The following is an 18,962-nucleotide window of genomic DNA, read 5'->3' as shown; positions in this document are numbered from 1 at the left end:
TAGCACTTTGGCGTGGGACTTGAACTTACAACCTTCTGACTCGGTGAGAGGGCACCACTGAGCCATAACCAGTAATGAGGCTGTGGAGTGTTGAAGCATAAACCTTGTCAACATTTAAAAGTACGTTAGATAGATCGTTAAAGGGCAGGCACATGGGTCTAGGATGACTGCTCATGTGTGGAGATGAAATACCATTTGAACTGATTGAGCTGAATGGTTCATTTTTGAGGTGTAATTTCTATGTTATTCTCTAAAGATACACAAGCCATAGGTCCATGGGTTTAATTATCATAATTTAGATTGGAAGGTACTTATAAAATTCTGGCTTTAGGCCAGATGGGAACAGTAGGAACCAAACTTACATTTATGTTTTGGCAGGAGATTGTAAATTTCCAGTTCCAGCATGAATTGACTGCCTTTGTTTATGTGTTTTTAACATATCATTTTGACACTTTAAAATTTTTATTTGAAACATGACGAATGCTTGCCAAACTATTATATAGATATAATATAGTGATGTCATTAGATCAATCTATGAAATAGTGCAGAAGCAGGAAAACAGAATGTTATTTTTGTAGAACAAAGCCAGTAATCTAAACTGGTTCTGTACCAAAATCTGACCTTTATTAGACTCCATTTCTGATTTATTTCACTTGGAGGGTATGCTCTCCTGTCCTGCTTTGGTTACATTTAGGCTGCATACGTTTCTTGTAGATCCCTCCCCCACCTCTTACTGGCTTAAAGCCTTTGCCACCTCCCTATTTACGCTTTCTGCTAGGCTCTGGTTGGAGCCCAACCCATCAGTACAGTTCCTTTCTGTCCCAGAACTTGTGTTAGTGTCCAATGAAAGGGAACCCCTCCTTCCGACATCTGCCCCTTTAGCCATCTGTTAATTCTCATGATCTGTCTGCTCCTCTGTCAATTTGCATGTGACTCAGGCTATAATCCATAGATTATTACTCTGGGGCAATATTCCAGAGATTGTTACCTTGGGGCAATATTCCAGAGTTAACCCTATGGGGAGGGTTCAGAGAAGATTACAAGGATAATAACTGAAATGTGTGGGTATACAGATCAAGAAAAGATTGGCAGGCTGTGCCTCTTTGCCCTTGAAAACAGAAGACTGAGCATGACCTAATAGTGGTATCTTAAACCATGAAAGGTTTTGATACAAAGAGAATGTTTCCTCTTGTGGGAAGAGTACAACTAGAGGCCATCAATATAAGATAGTCACCAAGAAATCCAATAGGGAATTCAGAAGAAACTTCTTTACCCAAAGAGTGGCTGAAGATAATAGTATAGATGCATTTAAGAGGAAGCTGGACAAGCACATGAGGGAGAAGAGAAGAGAAGAGAAGAGATGATTATAATGGTGGATTTAGATGAGGAATGATGGGAGGAGACTTGAGCGGAGCGTAAACACCAGCATGGGCTGGTTGGGTCAAGTGGTCTGTTTCTGTGCTGTATATCCCATGTAATCCTCTGATGCCTTTCGGTTCATCATACAAGTGCTGGTCCTGAAAGAGCTATCCATTCTTCTGCCATTTCACCATTGCCTGCCAATTTTTCCCTTTCAAGCATCTATCCAAATCCCTTTTTGAAAGCAATTATGGAATCTGTTTTTACCACTCTTGCAAAGGCAGTGCATTCCAGATCATAACTCACTATGTTAAAAAAAAAAATCTCCTCATCTCCCCTCTGGTTCTTTTGCCAACTAATTGGAATTGTTAACTGGTATGCTGAATTTGATGAGAGGTCTTTGTGTATTTGCTCATATTTCCAACTGTATAGTAACATGTTATTGATACTGCCCATGAAATCAGGCAGTGTTAACTGGGGAAGTGATGGTGTAGTGGTATTGTCACTAGACTAGTAATCCAAAGCCCAGGGTAATTCTCTGGGGAATTACTCTGGTTTGAATCCTGCCATGGCAGAATTTGAATCCAATAAAAATCTGGAATTAAAAGTCTAATGTATAGAGTCAACCATATTGCTGATTGTTGTTTAAAAACCTATCTGGTTCAGTAAAGGGAAGGAAATCTGCTGTCCTTACCTAGTCTGGCCTACATGTGACTCCAGACCCACAGCAATGTGGTTGACTCTTAAATGCCCTCTGATCAAGGGCAATAAATGCTGGCCTAGCCAATGATGCCCACATCCCATAAATGAATTTTAAAAAATTAAGTAAACCTTTCATAACTAAAACATCAAGATATATCTAATGGTCAATTAAAATGTGCACAAATTCCTGTACTTGCTTGTTTGAAATACCAGATGGCGCTGCTGCCTTTATTTTGAAGGAGAAAACCTATTTAATTGTATTAATAGAAAGATTTATAAAAAGATTTGAAATTTCATTAAAAGCAAAATACTGGAAATCTGAAATAAAAACAGAAAATGCTAGAAAAACTCAGCAGGTCCGGAGGCATCTGTGGAGAGAGAAACAGAGTTAACGTTTCAAGTCCGTATGACTCTTCAACTTGCAGCTCTGAAGAAGGGTCTCGAAATGGACTCGAAACGTTAACTCTGTTTCTCTCTGCACAGATGCTGCCGGACCTGCTTAGCTTTTCCAGCATTTTCTGTTCTTATTTGAAATGTCATTGTTTATTTATTACAGAATAAAAAATGAATAGAATTAAAATTAAGTCCCGCGTCACTTGGATCCGGAAATTCAATACAAAGTGGTCAGGTTTGCAAACAGTACCAAACGAGGAAGGACAGTGGAATTGGAAGAGGCAGCTCAGGAATTACAGGATTTGTTGGATAAAATACAAAAATGAGACTGACCGAACATCCCCCTTTCCCAGTGACAATCCCGGTGTGAGGTACTGTACCCCTGAAGAAGCTTCGCTTCGGGAAACTTGACCCTGAATCAACCAATACCCATTGGGTCTGCTGACACACCCAAAATATTCTAGGCCAATCAGAGTGCAGCGTTCGTTTGTCATGATTGGCTGCTGCTAACAGCGTAGGTGAGACTCAGCTGGTTAGGTTTCATCCTTATGAAGAAGGCAGCTGTTTCAGCCATGAGCATGTGGCAGGAGGGCAGGTTCCTTGACATGAGCAGGGAAATCAATCAAAGGAGAAGCTGAAGGCCCAGTGAGAGCTGGTGGGTAAATGGGCTTACTTTGTCTCAAAGATCAGAGCGGTGCAAAGATTGGATCAAATTGTGCCTTTTAAAAAAAAATGAATAAACTCTAAATTCTGCCACTAGGAAGAGATTTCTGAAACCCGCGAGAGAGGGTGTTTCACACTTTATATAGAAAATATGAGTCAGCTTGGAATAGTTTTAAAATTGAGAAATTAGAAGCTATGGTAGTCTGGGACACGTTTAAATGGTTTGCCACTATTGTAGTTGCCATAGCTACGTGCCGATGTGAAGAAAGAGATTTTCTGAATAGACCATACAGACAGTGGGTACAAAAAACTGATGTTCTTGAACAGTGATTATTGTATTACTTAAAAATGGTGTGTGAATGTTTCAATAGTGTGACGTAACATCCATGGTAATATGTGCACATTTGTTGTGTACCTTTGCAACTGTTAAAATATAAACTGCTAGAGATTTTTGCCTCCCTAAGCTGCATAACTTGCATTTTCCATCCTGGCTACTTTGCTGTGCTCCCACCCTGTTGTGTCCCCAGATTTGGTTTACAAAATATGCTCACCCTAATATAAGTGGACGTATAAGCAGGTAAAATCTAATGCGGAAAAGTGCAGAGCACTGCAATTACAAAGCAAAAAATTGAAGAGTACACCTGCTTCATGAATAGTGTTGAAAGAGCACAGGGCAAAGATGAGAGACACTTTGGCCCAGAGGCCCTCTGTCGTGGTGAAAATAATTAAAATGCCCAAAAATCCTAAGTCTCGCTCGCTCCTGAACATGGCACTTTCCATTTTCATGGGGGCGGGATTGGGGACAGGGCGCATTTCGTGCACGTGCAGTTTACAGAGGTAGCTGGCCATTTAAATCATCACCTGCCTCCTCTGAAGTGGGATTTTGGTAGGCCAGGAGTGCGAAACCCAAAGTGTGCAGAATAGACCAGGTAAGAGCAGGTCTGAGCTTTGTGGATTCACTTGGATAGCCAAGGTATCCTTTTGGGTAGGTAAGATTCCCCCTTGGATCTGGTCCTGGGATACCTTTGGTGGAGATCAGGTACCCTTTGGGGTAGGTCAGGTGCCCTTTGGAATTGTTAAAATTAGGCATAAATGTGCGTAAAAAGTGCATAAACCCATTACTGTCAAGCTCATAGGAACTCTCAACAGACCTGTCAAAATCAACTGTCAAAACTGTCAGAAGCACCTTGTCAAATGGAACAGTCAAAAAATTTCAGAAGCACCTGTCAAAGGGATCTGTCCAGCCGTCAATTTAAAAAATCCTGGGCTTTAACCCTTTGAAAAAAGGTTTGGAGTGTTTAAAAAAAAGATTGCTTGCTACTTCACTCTGTCTGTTGACATAAGCCTAGGGGTTTCCATTACTGTATTAGTGCCGCATGACTGATTTTACAACCATCCATTATTACAGTAGGGTCGATGACATGAGCGGTTATCACAGTTTGATTGCCAATTACAAGTGGTTTTAGATGCTTTGATATGAGACTATGCATTCCAATGTTTGTTGTTATAAGGGATTATGCACTTGAATGAAATGTTTGTTGTTATAAGGTTTTATTTAGCTGAAGGAATGTAAATGTAGTAAATGGGTTTTGATGAATGAGTTTTTTTTTCAATATAGTGAAATCTGCATTAGACACTTTAGAACTTTATTTCATAGAACTTTATTTTATCTTATCTTTCCATGACTCCTGAGGTCTGCCCATGGTGGATACCAAGTGAGCTGGCACGGTAGGTGTAAGGACAATGGGTGGTGGATGGGAGGTATGGGGTGTCATGAGTTGGTATAAAGGGCCGGGGTGGGGGGTGGAGGGGCTTGGTTGGCATGGGGAGTATGAGGGGCGGTGGGTGTGAGCGGCATGGATGGGACATGGGGAGTGTGGGGTGGAGTGAGAGGTGAGGGCTGAAAGGATGTTTCATGCTTTAATCTTTATTTTTAAAATTTGGATACTGGAGCCCCGAGGTAGGCCTTCTGCTCAGCCCACCACAGCACCTGACATTGTCCTCAGATTCTCCCGGGTGGCCCGCTCCAACTTCTAATCCGGCCTGACCCCTCCCAAATGGGGAATCGGACATCCGGGCAGCCATTTTTAAAGGTTGGGTTCATGAAGCCAGGAGTCCTCCTGACTTATAGAGCAGTGAAGGCTGGGTCATTGAAGATGTTCAAGGCTGAGTTAGGCAGATTTTTGACCTACAAGGGAGTCAAGGGTTATAGGGTGGGGACTAGGCCAGAAAGTGGAGGTAAGGCCACAATCAGATCAGCCATGATCTTCTTCAATGGAATGCCATGGAGTCTTTTATATCCACCTGAAGGAATAGATGAGGCTCCACTTTAACATCTCATCTGAAAGATAGCACCTCTGAAAATGCAGCATTTCCTCAGTGCTGCACTGGAGTATAAGCCTTGAATTCTGCGCTTAACTCTCTGGAATGGGATTTGAACCCACTGCCTTCTGGCTCAGAGGTGAGGAATGCTTTCAATTGAGCCACAGCTCATTGGCTGTGCTTGTTTAGGTGGCTCAGTACAAGGCAGGGATTTAACTTTTGAAATTGGCTTTTCAGGTGCCTCAGTTGTTAAAGGCAGTTAAGACCAAAAAGACTCTGGACAGAATCGTCCCAGATTTGCACTAAATGCGGTAGTGGGCGAGTAAAATGACATTTTACCCACCGGCCATAATGGCAGCTTTTCACGCCGTATCGTCCCAAACCCGCCGCGTTAATTACGCACTCCCAGGAAACACGCCATTTCCATGGCGGGCGGGCTCTCATTCACCCGCTACGCCATCATCTCACCGCTTCATCACACCGGATGCCATATTTAAAGTGCAGCCGTGCGCGCACCTCTCAGTGCTTCCAGCCCACGACAGCTGCAAAGAAGATATGGCCCTGAAAGGCAAGAAGACTGCAGCCCCCAGGTTCAATGATGCGTCCCTCGAGCGCCTTTTGGGCACAGTGGAGGCTCGCCATGAGGTCCTCTACCCCCACTCTGGCTGCAGGACGGGCAGCAACATCACCAACCCGGCTTGGGAGGCGATGGCAGCGTTGGTCAGCGCCAATGCCCTGCAAAACAGGACAGCCACCCAGTGCTGCAAGAGGATGAATGATGATCTCCATTCTGCCAAGGTAAGTCACTCTTCTCATCACTCTCAACTCACAAACCCATCACACATCCACAGGGCCCTGATGCACTACCAGTTCAAGGGAAATCACCATTCACTCTCTCACACACACCTTCATTGTCCTCATTCCGTCCATGGGACCACTCACCACCCACACATGCCAGGCATACTTATCATCTAGCCTGGCAGGCATTGTGCTTACACTTTCTCCAACTCTATTCATACAGGACAAGCTGGCACACAACAAGAGGGAGAGGTCGCAGACTGGTGGAGGAAAGACTGAAGTCAAGGTCTCACAGACTTTGAAAACAGAGCCATCCAGCTGGGCGGCGAAGATCTGGACCATTCCTGTGCTGACGGTGAGGTTGGCGGTGCTCGGCCAAGTGAGGATCCAGCAGTGCAACATCCATCAGACAACCAGGCTGTGAGTGATGTGTCCTGTCTCACAGGCCACTGCCATGCACTAATTATCTCTCCTTGCTTTCGGAGGTACATCTGCCAAACAGCTGAAGGAGTCCATGGCCCAGGGCCTCCAACCAAGCCCTGAAGAAAGCCCTGAAGAGGAATATGAAGGGACCCTCCTTGAAGACCCATCAGAGCGCCCACCCACACCCTCCACCAGTGCAGTGACAAACACCTCAGTGGGACCTAGCTTTAGAGTAGTCTCAGGATCACAATATGGTGAGCACCGCACTTTCTGATCCATAGCAGGCGGAGACAGGGACTTCCCAGGCATCTGGCACTTGGAGGACTGCTGGAGGACAGGAACTTGCTGAGTCTGAGTCAGGTGACGAGCCTCTGGACTCGGTCATGTCTCAGTTGCTGGAGCTGCAAATGCAAGCTCGGGAACATCAGGAAGGGATGTCCGCTGCACTCCTCAGATTGCAAGGCACGATTGAGCAGTCCATCCACCTTCAGTCTGAGGTGATAGCGCTGGCATGCCAACGCACTGAGGTCAACGCCGGTAGAATGGCAGCCGCCATGGATACCTTGGTCTAGGACATCGCTTCTGCACTACTGCGCGGGCAGAACTATATCGCTGACGCCATAGTTGGTCTCCAACAGTGTGCACGTGAGAGGGGTGCAGGGTAGCCCGATCTCACTCCAGCTACCCTTTCTCAAGGAGTCAGCCAGGGACCCTCAGTCACCCAGAGGGAGCAGGATCAGCAGGTGCACACCCCCTGGGGCTATCTATCCAGGTGATGCCGAGTGTCTGGCCCATCCGAATCCCCTCTTCCTGTGACCTCAGCAGCTCTAGCTCCACAGGCCGAGGAGGGGCCACTGCCACACAGCAGGACCCCGAAAGTAGGCCAAGGCCCTCCAGGTCTCAGCCCTCCAGAGGACACCAGTCAAGGCCATCACAGACAGGGCGTCACAGTCAGCAGGCTGCCTCCACCTCTGCTGTGGATGTCCAGGGAGCACCAAGATGTAGCGGCAGGGTTAGGAAGGTTAAGAAGATGTAGTTACACAGCCTGGGCACTGGTGTTAATCACTTGTACATAATGTTCACTATTGTAAATAAACTACCAAGAATGTCTCCCTGCCTTTGGCTCTGCTCTGATGAGCAGTGTTCATGTCACTCAGATGTGAAACCTTTCTACACAAGATAAAGGCAGGTGTCTCAGTCCAGGGCCTCTTCCCTGCGCTTCGTGCAGCCTTCAAACCAAAGTGATGGTCCAGCCTCAAACTCCCTGGACACATTAGTGATGCCTGCACCTCGATGGTGCTTGTCATTGCTGCCAGAATGTTGAGGGCAGGCGTCACAGAGTTCCGTCATTCTCTCTGTGTGCTCTCAGCACCTTTAAGGAGGGGCTGGCCCCCATTTCTTCAGCATCTGTGACCAGGTGCTGAAGGCAGACAAAGGATCAGATGCCTTTATAGTTTCATGGCTGCATCTGTATGATAGACCCTGATCACAGAGCGCAAGCGAGCTGCCGTCAGCCAGACAGGAGTCAGATATTCACAGAGTCTATGTGAAGATCTATGGAGTGTCCTCACTGCATGTCATCATCATCCTTGTGCAATCGAGCGACTATTAGGGCCTCCACTGCGTCTCCAAGACAGGAGCATTATTACAGAAGGTATGTGCGCTGCCATAAGCCAGACAGGAGACAGATATTCTCAGAATCTATGTGAGGAACTTATGGTGTCTCCTCACTGCATGTCGTCATCATCCTCACCAAATCTAGCAGCTATGAGGGCCTTCTGAGCGCAGCTGCCTCATCTGGCCAGTGCGAGGGCCTCACCACTGTCATCATTGTCTTTGAAGACCTCCTCACCCTCATCACCATCGACATCTCCCTGATCAGAGGAGACCTCCAACTCCTGCTCCTCCTCAGCCAGCTCCTCTCCCTGTTGCAGCACTAGGTTGTAAAGGGGGCAGAAGGCGACAACGATCTGTGACACCTTCTGCGGACTGTATTGCAGGGCTCCACCAGACCGGTCCAGGCACCGGATCCTCATTTTCAGCATCCCGATGGTTTGCTCCACCAAGTTGCGAGTTGCAGCATGAGCCTCATTATACCTCCTCTGCGGCAGCCTGAGGCCGCCACACGGGTGTCATCAGCCATTTCTATGGCGGGTCGCCCTTGTCCCCGAGGAGTCGTCCCTGCAGCCTTTGTGGACCCTGGAAGAAGTCAGGGATCTGTGACCAGCTGAGAATGTAGGAGTCATGGACACTCCCTGGAAACCATGCGCAGACCTGCAGGATGCGTCTGTAGTGGTCACACACCAGTTGCACATTCAGCGAATGGAGTCCCCTGCGGTTGACCTAGTTGACCGTTTGTTGCGATGGAGATCTGAGCACTACCTGAGTGCAGTCGATGGCACCCTGCACCTGTGGGAAACCTGAGATCCGGGCAAATTTAATCGCTGTTGCATCCTGGCTCTCGAAAGCATCTGTGACCTCATGGATGCATTTGTGGGTGGAGGCTTGTGAAAAGCCCACAGAGGTCACCTGTAGAGCTCTGAAAGGAGTCACTGGTGTAGAAATTGAGCGCCGCTGACACTTTCACGGCCACTGACAGTGGATGCCCTCCATGTCCCCATGGCGCCGAATCCTGCAGCAGTTGGCAGATGTAACCAACCAGTTCCCCAGACATGCGCAGTCTCCAGCAACACTGGTTCTCCGTCATCTGCAGGAATGAAAGGCAATATGTATAGACCCTGGGTCTAGCGACAGCTCACTGTAGCTTTTCAGCAGTGTGTACGGGAGCCCCAGTCATCCCTTCTTCCTGAGGTTGTTGCTCCTCCCTCGGTGCAGCCAGTTGCTCTCTTCTCCGTCGCCTTCACTCTCTTTACGCCACGAGGCACACAGTTAGTTCACCAGGCTCCATGATCCTGATGTACTCCTGCAGGATAAAACAGAGAGACATGTGGGATAGCATGGGTGTACTAAGAAGCACTCTTGGTTAAGTCTGAAGGCCGTTTAACGTATCCTGGAGAGTGCTGGCCACCACTTGGATGGCCAGAGTTTAGTGCGCTGCATGGCTGCTCAAAACCCCACCCACCTCCCCCCACATCCCACCTGGCCAATCGGCAGCAGCTGTGCCCATTGGACTGCATGCTGTGCTCTCAGCTCAGGCACAGGCATTCTCCTAATCCGCACTGCAAGGCTGCACTGTTAGCTTGAACCATGGGGGAGACTGGTCCAAACTGGGATGATGACATTGCAAGGGGCTGTGAGCGCCTTCACTGGTGACTGCTCCACGGCCAGCCTTAGCGAGGAGACTGTACAACGTGCGTAGTTGTCCAACTGTTCTGCAGTCCGTTAAAATGCTCATTAGTTTGCAGTCTGTGCCCAAGGGGTGAAAAGCTCTGGAGCATTTGGTGGCACTTTCATGCCTCTGCATTGCTTGAGTGGGCAGAGAAGCTAGAGGCCCGACCCCAATCATATCAATGTGGCTGCACCTGAACTGTCTCAGCTCCAGAGGAATGATCACTTTATACAAGGTGTCCCTAATGCGTGGCTGCTTCCCTTGCCCACTGACCACCACCCCCCCCCCCCCCCCCCCCCCCACCCTGCACATGCTTGTGCGCTACCTTGAACTGCAGGGCAGCCTTTGCCACACTCCCCAAGTTGCCTCAACTGCATGGCAGCCTTTGCCCCCCCCACCAAAGCGCCTCAACCTTGAAGTCCAACAGGTGCCCCTTGCAAGCGCACCGAAATGTTACTGTACACTCACCTCCGAGTTCCCCTCAAATTGCAGCCCAAGTGCACGCCCTTTATCTGCTGTGGTGAAACACATTGGCATGCAATCACGCCGACATAGGCGGACGATCCAGCGGGGTGGGGGGGATGAGTCTGGTGGGCTAGACTTGGAATGACATGCTGATGTATTACATTGAGGTTCCCGATTTTCGATAGCGGGAAACGTCACCTGCCATCGATGGGCTGAGCAGACGATCGCAAACTGGTTTCACGATGGTGTGAAACTGATTTTTAGTCTTCTCGCCATATTGTCCGCTCATGTCATCGAACACGCCCGATGTCAACGGGCACGGAAATTTCTGCCATCTGGTTCAATTCTTTGATGTTGTTGAGTTAGCTTATCTCAGCCAGAACAGTAAATTGGATGTTATAATTGGTCTTAAGGTGAAAGATGTGAAGAGCCAGCTAGGATTTCCAGCAGGAGGATACTTAGCCTTAGGGCCAAAATGTTAGGGTTAAGGAATTTTTTTCATTGGTTAAGTGTGCAGTTTGATGTGATACAATTAAGTATTTTTACATGGTGAAAGGAATAGATATCATCCAGGTACATGTTATTAGCACTGGAAAGGGATGTGAGGATCAAGAACTGAATACAAAATACATAAATAAAGGCCAAGATTTACCAGTCCTGCCACGGCAGGAATTGGCACAGGTGGGACTGGAAAATCTGGAGAGCAGCCAGAAGTCTGTTGACTTTGGGCAGGAATTAGAGTTAGGTTAGATGCAAGGAGAGAATGATCAAACTCTGGAGTTTACTATCAATTGTATGTTAAACATTGTATCTTTGCAGCCGCTCAATCGGGAGTCAATTGTGTTCCAGAGTGACAAGGACATCTCATGTCATTAGAGGGTAGGTAAAGGGTAGTTGGAATTACTGATCTCGTTGCTGCAGTCTCCTGGGGCTTGATGTTCGGAGACAAACTGGCCTATTTTTTTCTCTGTTGTTTGTCTTTCCCAGGAGACTGTGTGACAGAACTCAAGAAATCGGAGCTGGAGTAGACCACATGGTCCATCAAGCCTGCTCCGCCATTCAATACAATCATGGCTGATCATGGACTTCAACTCCACTTTCCCGCCCACTCCCCATATCTCTTAATTCCATGAGAGACCAAAAATCTGTCTATCCCAGCATTAAATGTATTCAACAACTGTCTGGGGTAGTTATGAATGAAGAAATTTCTCCTCATCTTAGTCCTAAACTATCAGCCCCTTATCCTGAGACTGTGCCCCCGTGCTTTAGATTCCCCGACCAGTGGAAACAATCTCTTAGCATCTACCCTATCAACCACCTTCAGAATTTTGTAAGTTTCAATGAGATTGCCCCCCTTCTTCTAAACTCCAGAGAATATAAGCCCAATTTACTCAGCCTCTCATCATAGGGCAACCCCCTCATCCTAGGGACCAATTTAGTCAGCATTCACTGTACCGCCTCCAATGCAAGTATATCCTTTCTTAAATGTGGAGACCAAAACTGCACACAGTATTCCAGATGCGCTCTTACCAAAACCCTGTACAACTGCAAGATTTCTTTATTCTTGTACTCAATCCCCTTGCAGTAAAGGCTAAAATAGCATTTGTCTTCCTAATTGCTTGCGCCCCTGCATGCTCACATTCTATGTTCCTTGTACAAACACACCAAGTCTATTTGAACATCAACATTTACAAGTTTCTCACTTTTTAAAAAAGTATCCTTTTTTATTCTTACAACCAAAGTGAATAACTTCACACTTCCCTATAATGTTTTCCATTTGCCATCTTGTTGCCCACTCACCTAACCTGTCTATATCTCTATGCAGCCTCTCTGCGTCCTCCCTACAGCTCACCTTTCCACCTAGTTTGGTACCATCAGCAAATGCAGGGGGTGGGGAGGGGGAATTAATGGTACATGCTGGCTGCACCATGTCTGGATGGACAGGCATGATGATCTAATTAACCTTTCTGTCCCACTCCTGATGCTATCGAGTAACCTTTGGTTGAAAAGTGCAGTTGTAGAACAAAGTTATAATCTGTTGGGTTATCCTCCAGGGTCAAATAGAGTGCTGACAGTCGTGCAAGAGTGGCTACTTGGGTGAAACATTCAAAGGTTACACTTACATATTTAACTTTAATCCAGTATTAATCCCTGCTTTCAGGAGAGGAGGGGAGAAAAGCAAGATAAAAATTACAATTAAGGAAACGTGATATTTATTGACGGAAAGGAACAGATCCAATACCTGACAAGTTGTTTCCAGTGAAGTTCCTGCTCAATCCCTCCTCACTGGTATAAATAATGACCTTTGACTCTGTGGGCTGCTGCTGACTCCTTTGACAGTTCTGCTTTTTCACTGATTTGTCACATACTGAAGATAAAGAGGAACATGGAAAATAAACAACCTTTTCCAGTTGGTCACCTTCATGCAGTCCAAACAAAGGAATGACACTTCAAAAGTACCTAATAAGCTATGAAGCACTCTGGGGAGGTGAGAAGGAATTGAAAGGCACTATTTGATGCTCAACAGAAGCTCAAGAAACTGCAACTCATCTTCCAACCTTACAGCTTTCTGGATTCAAGACTGAGTTCGGCAATTTCGGATCATAACCATTGTTCCTATCCTTTCGGATAAGGACTGCTGGTAATATTTATGCTATCCCATTCACACCTCCTCTGGACCCATTATATGTTTCTTTACTTGTCCCAATACCATTGTTTTTTTTGCCTGTCGCTATCGTCCCTTTAGCCATTTAATCTGTCTTATTTTCCACCCTATCACAGACCTTCCCTTTTATTCTTTCCTCATCCCTTGCCCCTGCCTCTGTACTTGCTGAAAATCTATTACAGTTCTGACGAAAGCTCATCGACCTGAAATGTCAACTCTGTTTCTTTCTCTACAGATGCTGCCTGACTTGCGGAGCATTTCCAACATTTTCTCTTCTTATTTCTTAGGTTATATAATGCAGAAGTAGCTGTTATTTCTGATGAGTAGTTGTACTTTGCAGACAAACTGTGTCAACAGCTACTTTCAAAGTTCACTGTGAAGAATGGGCATTTAATTGAAATATTGGGGAGGAGGGAGGAGGTGGGGGTCACTTCCAAGAATAAAATAAAACATCGAGATTTTCTGTAAACTACAAAGGTCATGTCCAGTATATTACTGATATTAAAAGTGCAACATCCAATCCAAATCGCTTAGACTTCACAGACAACATTCCAAACATCTCAACAAAGACATAGGGCTTGAAATTCCTTAGCACTTCAATGCACCCCCACCATCAGAAGTGTAGTGGAAGGGCCAGAAAACAGGCCAAAGTCTGGACATGCTAGGCATTGGCCTTTGTGGTCGAGTTCCTTTGAGCAGAGAAGACGAAGAGGAGATTTGATAAAAGTCTTTAATACCTTGAAGTGTTTAGATAGGGTTTTCTCTTGAAACAGAGAAATTGAAAGGTTGATAATCAAAGGACAAAGACTTAAGGTGATTTTCAAAAGAATCAAAGGCAACAAGAGCAAAAAAACTTTTTTTATGCAACAAGTGGCTAGGATTTGGAATGCACTGCCTTATATGGTGCTGGGTGCAAATTCAATAGTATCCTTCAAAAGGCCATTGGATAAATATTTGAAGGAGAAAAAAATTGCAAGAATATGGGACTAACTGGACTGCTCTTCAAAAGATTTGACGCATACTCAATGGACTGAATAGATCTTTCTGTGATGTACAATTCTGTGACTTCCACTCAGCCTCTTAAGGGGCAGAGCTGTTGTCCACTCTTGACAAGGTCAGGGAGAAAGTGAGTGGATACTCACTATTTATCTGTCACTTGCTGTTCCTGTACATTTATTGACATTTGGGTGAGGATAGAATCAAGCTCAGCTGTGATGCTGTCTATTCTCAAATAGTTAGCTAGCCAGCCTTTCGTTGCTGACTGTCTTGCCTCACACATAGCCACCTAGGTGAGATACTGGAGGGTCATTAGTGCCAATGGACCCATTGCACAGCAAGGTTCAATGACTTCAGGACACGTTGGCAAAGTTTAGGCATCACAAATTCAAATATTAAGTGACAACCTGGTACATTCTGAAAATTAACAAAATAATTTACCTCCTAGGAAAGAACAGTCCATTCTTGGCCCAGTCTTCCTACATACAATAAAATATCAATTATAGACGTCTGTACAAGCACAAAATCTCATATTTTACAAAAATAACAATTATATCCCACAGATAAGATATAATTCAACTCCATAAAATGCCTCAAAATTAGCAATTTATACATATAAAAAAATCACTGGTCATAATCCACATCAAAATGCAAATAATCTTTAAATGCTTTCAGTTTTTCTCATGCGTATCAGTATTTTGCTGTTACAGCTTGTTCAGTACCGTGCTCCAATATCAACATATTTGCATAATACATCCTAATTACACATAATGCAAAGGATTCAACAAAGATTATTGCGCATTATTACTGAAAGTAACATTCTTTAACCTCAATTCAAAGGACTCACAACTAAGCTGAAGCTCATTACGAACATTAACGACTAACACATGATTTTCGTATTTTATTTTTAAAAATCAGTTCACGCAAAAGCCAGCTGCCTTTTTTTCAGTATCACATCCTGGTATTAAGCCACTATCTTTCACTAGCTACTGTCCAAATCTGATACTCTTTCAGCTTTAGATATTTTAAGAAATTCATGTCTCTATGAAGAAGCAAAGTTTTGTAATAATGTGACAGACGCAGTCTCAATCAACTAAAAAAATCACTTAATTATAAAAGATTAGAAACAAAGGAGAATACACTTCTGAATAAGTTTAAACTTCCTCTTCTGTTTACTGAACACTGGATTTTAACAGTATATCCGATGACTCACCTTTTCTTACAGTATAGGCATAGCAATAGGACAGCTGTAGAAATGATTACTGCAGAACCAACTACAATAAGTATCACCGTTAAATTAAAACCTGCAAAAAAAAAGTAATATAAATTACAGCGTACGTTTGATTATAATTATAAGAAACCTAATCTAAATCAACACCTCTTTAAGTACCTTCATGAATGCAAGCTTTCATCTTTGTTTTCCTATCCATGGTGGCTGCAAGTTTGAGTCCTAGCCAAGACCAGAATTCATATGTAATTGCCAATACATGTACAGGGTTTTGTTCCTGCTTCATCTGGCTGCTAAGTGAGTACCCCCAAAGTTGGAAAAAATGTCACTATCCGCTTCACTCTCATGACCGCATACCTCCTGCTGGCTTCTCCACAATATTATTGTGCTAGAAGCTGTTCACTGGCTTTCCTAGTTGGGTAAGGATGATGGGGGTTGAATGTCTATGAAGCGAGGGCTTAGAAAAGAGCACATTATAAATAAAAAATGGTGTAATTCAATATTGGCCATGAATTCTTGTTTAATACTCTAATCAGGTAAATTTGGTTTTCATATAACTTGATTACCAAGATTTAAATTTTCTACTGTTTCTAAAGTTTGTATCCTTTTCAGAGTAATTTCCCCTTCACCTTAAAAAGATGGCTGCTCCTTTTGTGGTTGCACAGGCAATGGCAATCCCCTAAGAGCGTGATTCTTCATGTGATACCCTGGGCATTGGGCACGTTCTATGATTGTGGGTAGTATAACTAATTTGATGTCCACACATGTGGGAGGAGCCTTTGCGCAACATTTTGCCCCCGTTGGGGGGGGAAGTGCCGGAGCGGGTGCTCCGGTGGGGGGGGGACAGCCATTTTAAGTGGGTGGGCCAATTAAGGCCCGCCCAGCGTGACGTCCACCAGGAAGTGATATGCACCCCTTTTGCAGGCGGGAGGGTGGGGGATTCCCTCAGCCGGGAGTGGGCTCATTTGCGCATGCAGTAGAAAGAACGCACAGATCTCCTTGAGGCAAAGTGCTGCCTCAGGGCGATCGGCTCCGATTCAAAAGTTGACAGAAAGGTAATAAAAAAATTCCCCTGACATGTCCCCTCGTCTGACACTGTCACATGAGTTGGGACATGTCCTTAACTTTTATTTAAACATTTGATAAACATTTAAAAGCCCTCATGAAACCTCACTCTGCCCGTGGATGAGGTTTCCTGCTTTCTCCGAGGCCCGCCAGGGCTCCCGGCCTGCTCGCCAACCCCAAGGTTGGACTGGAAGGTCCATCAATCAGCTTAATTAGTTTTTTAATGGCCTTAACAGGCCGTTGGCTGCACGTCCACCGAACTGAAAATCTAAATGACGCGGGGTGACCTCGGGACACACTCCCGATGTATCCCCGCGTCATTTTACACGTCGGCGAGCGGGTCCCACCCCTGCTCACCAACCGGAAAAACCTGCCCCCTTGTTAAATCTTTCTCCCTCCCAAAGCAAGGGCCACTGAGACTCAATGTAGGTACTCCACTGCCCCTCCCTAGCAGTAATTCTTACCCAGAGGCAGGCATTGAATCTGAGGTCATCCCCATTTGTTCAGCTCTACAAGCTGGGTGACCTGTTCCATGAAAAAAACTAGCCATGGAAAGAGACATAAGCATGTGCTTTGTCTGCCTCATGTGCCACGAGGTCTAAACCTAAGACTACAGCATCCACCCACTATGGACAAAGGCTTTAGTGACTTTTTAACCATTCTTATTTTGTGTTTCTCATTTTTCATTCAAGCTCACTGCAGCTGCTAAATTGAACCGTGTACTTTCCTTCTCTTCAAAAGGAGAGCTAGCAGTAACAAATCTTCAGTCCTGCACTGCTAAATAAATTTTAAGAAAAGACATAGTATATTTCCTATCGCGAGACGCGCTCTTAAAGACTATCCAAATACCTGCTCTGAAGGTGCACAACCCATTGCAATCAGTTCATTCCAAATAGGAACATACGCAGGTGAGAAAAAGGCCACTCAGTGTTTACCCTTTCCACTAGGTGGCGCAATCTCATGCACTGCCCTCCCCAATTTGTTGGATATGCTAACTCCCAGGAAAGGCAAAAACCGAGAAGAAAACTTTTGGCTAATTTCAGGAAGAACTCTAGAAAATTCCTCTCCCACATACTCAACTAATCCTGACCCATCCCAAAGTCTTTGCTCATCAGAAAATAACCATGTCCCTTCTTAAAGGATGATGGTATACCCATTCTTACTGTGTCCACTGGTAAACCGTTCAAGTGGACACCAAAACTCTGAATAAGAACATCTTAACTGACTTTTTTGCCGTATTAAGTGTATTTAATGAGCTTGTTTATTGTTTTTAGTTTCAAGTATCTTATCCAAATCTACTTTCAGGATTTTAATAAACTTCAAATTTACCCCCTTGAGCCTACATTTCTCCAAAATTAATGGCCCTGGCTTCCGAAGCCTATCCTCTTAAATGAGAGTAAGTTAAATAAGTTTAGATATCATTGTTGCTGCCTTCCTCTGCATTCTCTCTAGAGCCTCTATATCTAACCATCACCAGATGTGGAGGCCAAAGTGGAACACAATTAAAGTGCAAAGATACAAAAGTCTTAGATAACTGAAGAATAATGCTTTTGCTTTATTGAGGTAGCAATATTTCCTGGAAGATTTATTGCTTCCCTGCAGCTACCACACATTACTTATGAATCTTTAGAGACCTGTCAATGATTTCCCATTCCTGCTCTGTTACTTTTAATGGGCACTCACGCATGGAATATCTTGAAGTTCCTGGCACCTGTACATAATACAATAATACTCCACACTGAATGACATGTGCCATTTGTGAACCCAATGTCGATTTTATCTAAAGCAATTTGCAACTTACTAATCTTTGGCTTATTATCAAGAAATAGGAGCTGGAGTAATTTTTGTTTTGTTAGTAAGTTTCACTGTTTTACTTTTGTCAAAGCCATTATAAAAATGACATGGCACAGAGTCATCAAAGCCACAGCTGAACCCTTCCAGTTGATTTTTCTCTGTCTGTCATGTTTAAGAGTCTCCACACAAAGATACTGAGAAATGGGTCAAGTTTCTGCCAATTAGCTGGAGATATGGAGAGATCTGCCGACAGGGACTCACTCAATTTATTGAAATGCAGAGAGATGAGGCGCAGATTGACTAAATCAAAGGTTAGGAGTCCAAGTATGTGGAGGGGCAGGCCGGAGTTTAATGAATTCAAATTACCTAGCTTACTCAGGCAGAACATTGAGCCCAAGAGCAGGTCAGAGGCTAGGTATCGTGCGACGAGTAACTCGCCTCCTGACTCCCCAAAGCTTGTCCACCATCTACAAGGCACAAGTCAGGAGTGGGATGGAATACTCCCCACTTGCCCGGATGAATACAGCTCCTACAACACTCAAGAAGCTGGACACCATCCAGGACAAAGCAGCCCGCTTGATTGGCACCACATCCACAACATTCACTCCCTCCACCACCGACGCACAGTAGCAGCAGTGTGTACCATCTACAAGATACACTGCAGGAATTCACCAAGGCTCCTTATACAGCACCTTCCAAACCCACGACTGCTACCACCTAGAAGGTCAAGGACATCAGATAGATGGGAAAACCGCCACCTGGAAGTTCCCCTCCAAGTCACTCACCATCCTGACTTAGAA

At 45.0% G+C, this 18,962-nt stretch overlaps 1 protein-coding gene across 1 annotated transcript in view; it reads right to left on the bottom strand.

Annotated features, from left to right (window-relative positions):
* LOC144696110 (discoidin, CUB and LCCL domain-containing protein 1-like) overlaps positions 1–18,962 on the bottom strand; it is a 161,032-nt gene that overhangs the window by 3,365 nt on the left and 138,705 nt on the right. Inside the window, exons 12-14 of the mRNA XM_078567409.1 lie at positions 15,289–15,379; positions 14,517–14,554; positions 12,657–12,782 (exon numbers count right to left, since the gene is read on the bottom strand). Of these exons, the coding sequence (XP_078423535.1) occupies positions 12,657–12,782; positions 14,517–14,554; positions 15,289–15,379 (255 nt within the window). The remainder of the gene's footprint in view (positions 1–12,656; positions 12,783–14,516; positions 14,555–15,288; positions 15,380–18,962) is intronic.

Source organism: Cetorhinus maximus, chromosome 21 (assembly GCF_964194155.1).
Source record: "Cetorhinus maximus chromosome 21, sCetMax3.hap1.1, whole genome shotgun sequence".
Lineage (NCBI taxonomy): Eukaryota > Metazoa > Chordata > Chondrichthyes > Lamniformes > Cetorhinidae > Cetorhinus > Cetorhinus maximus.
The sequence above is the reverse complement of the archived record's forward strand: the minus strand, read 5'-3'. Positions and strand labels throughout refer to the sequence as shown.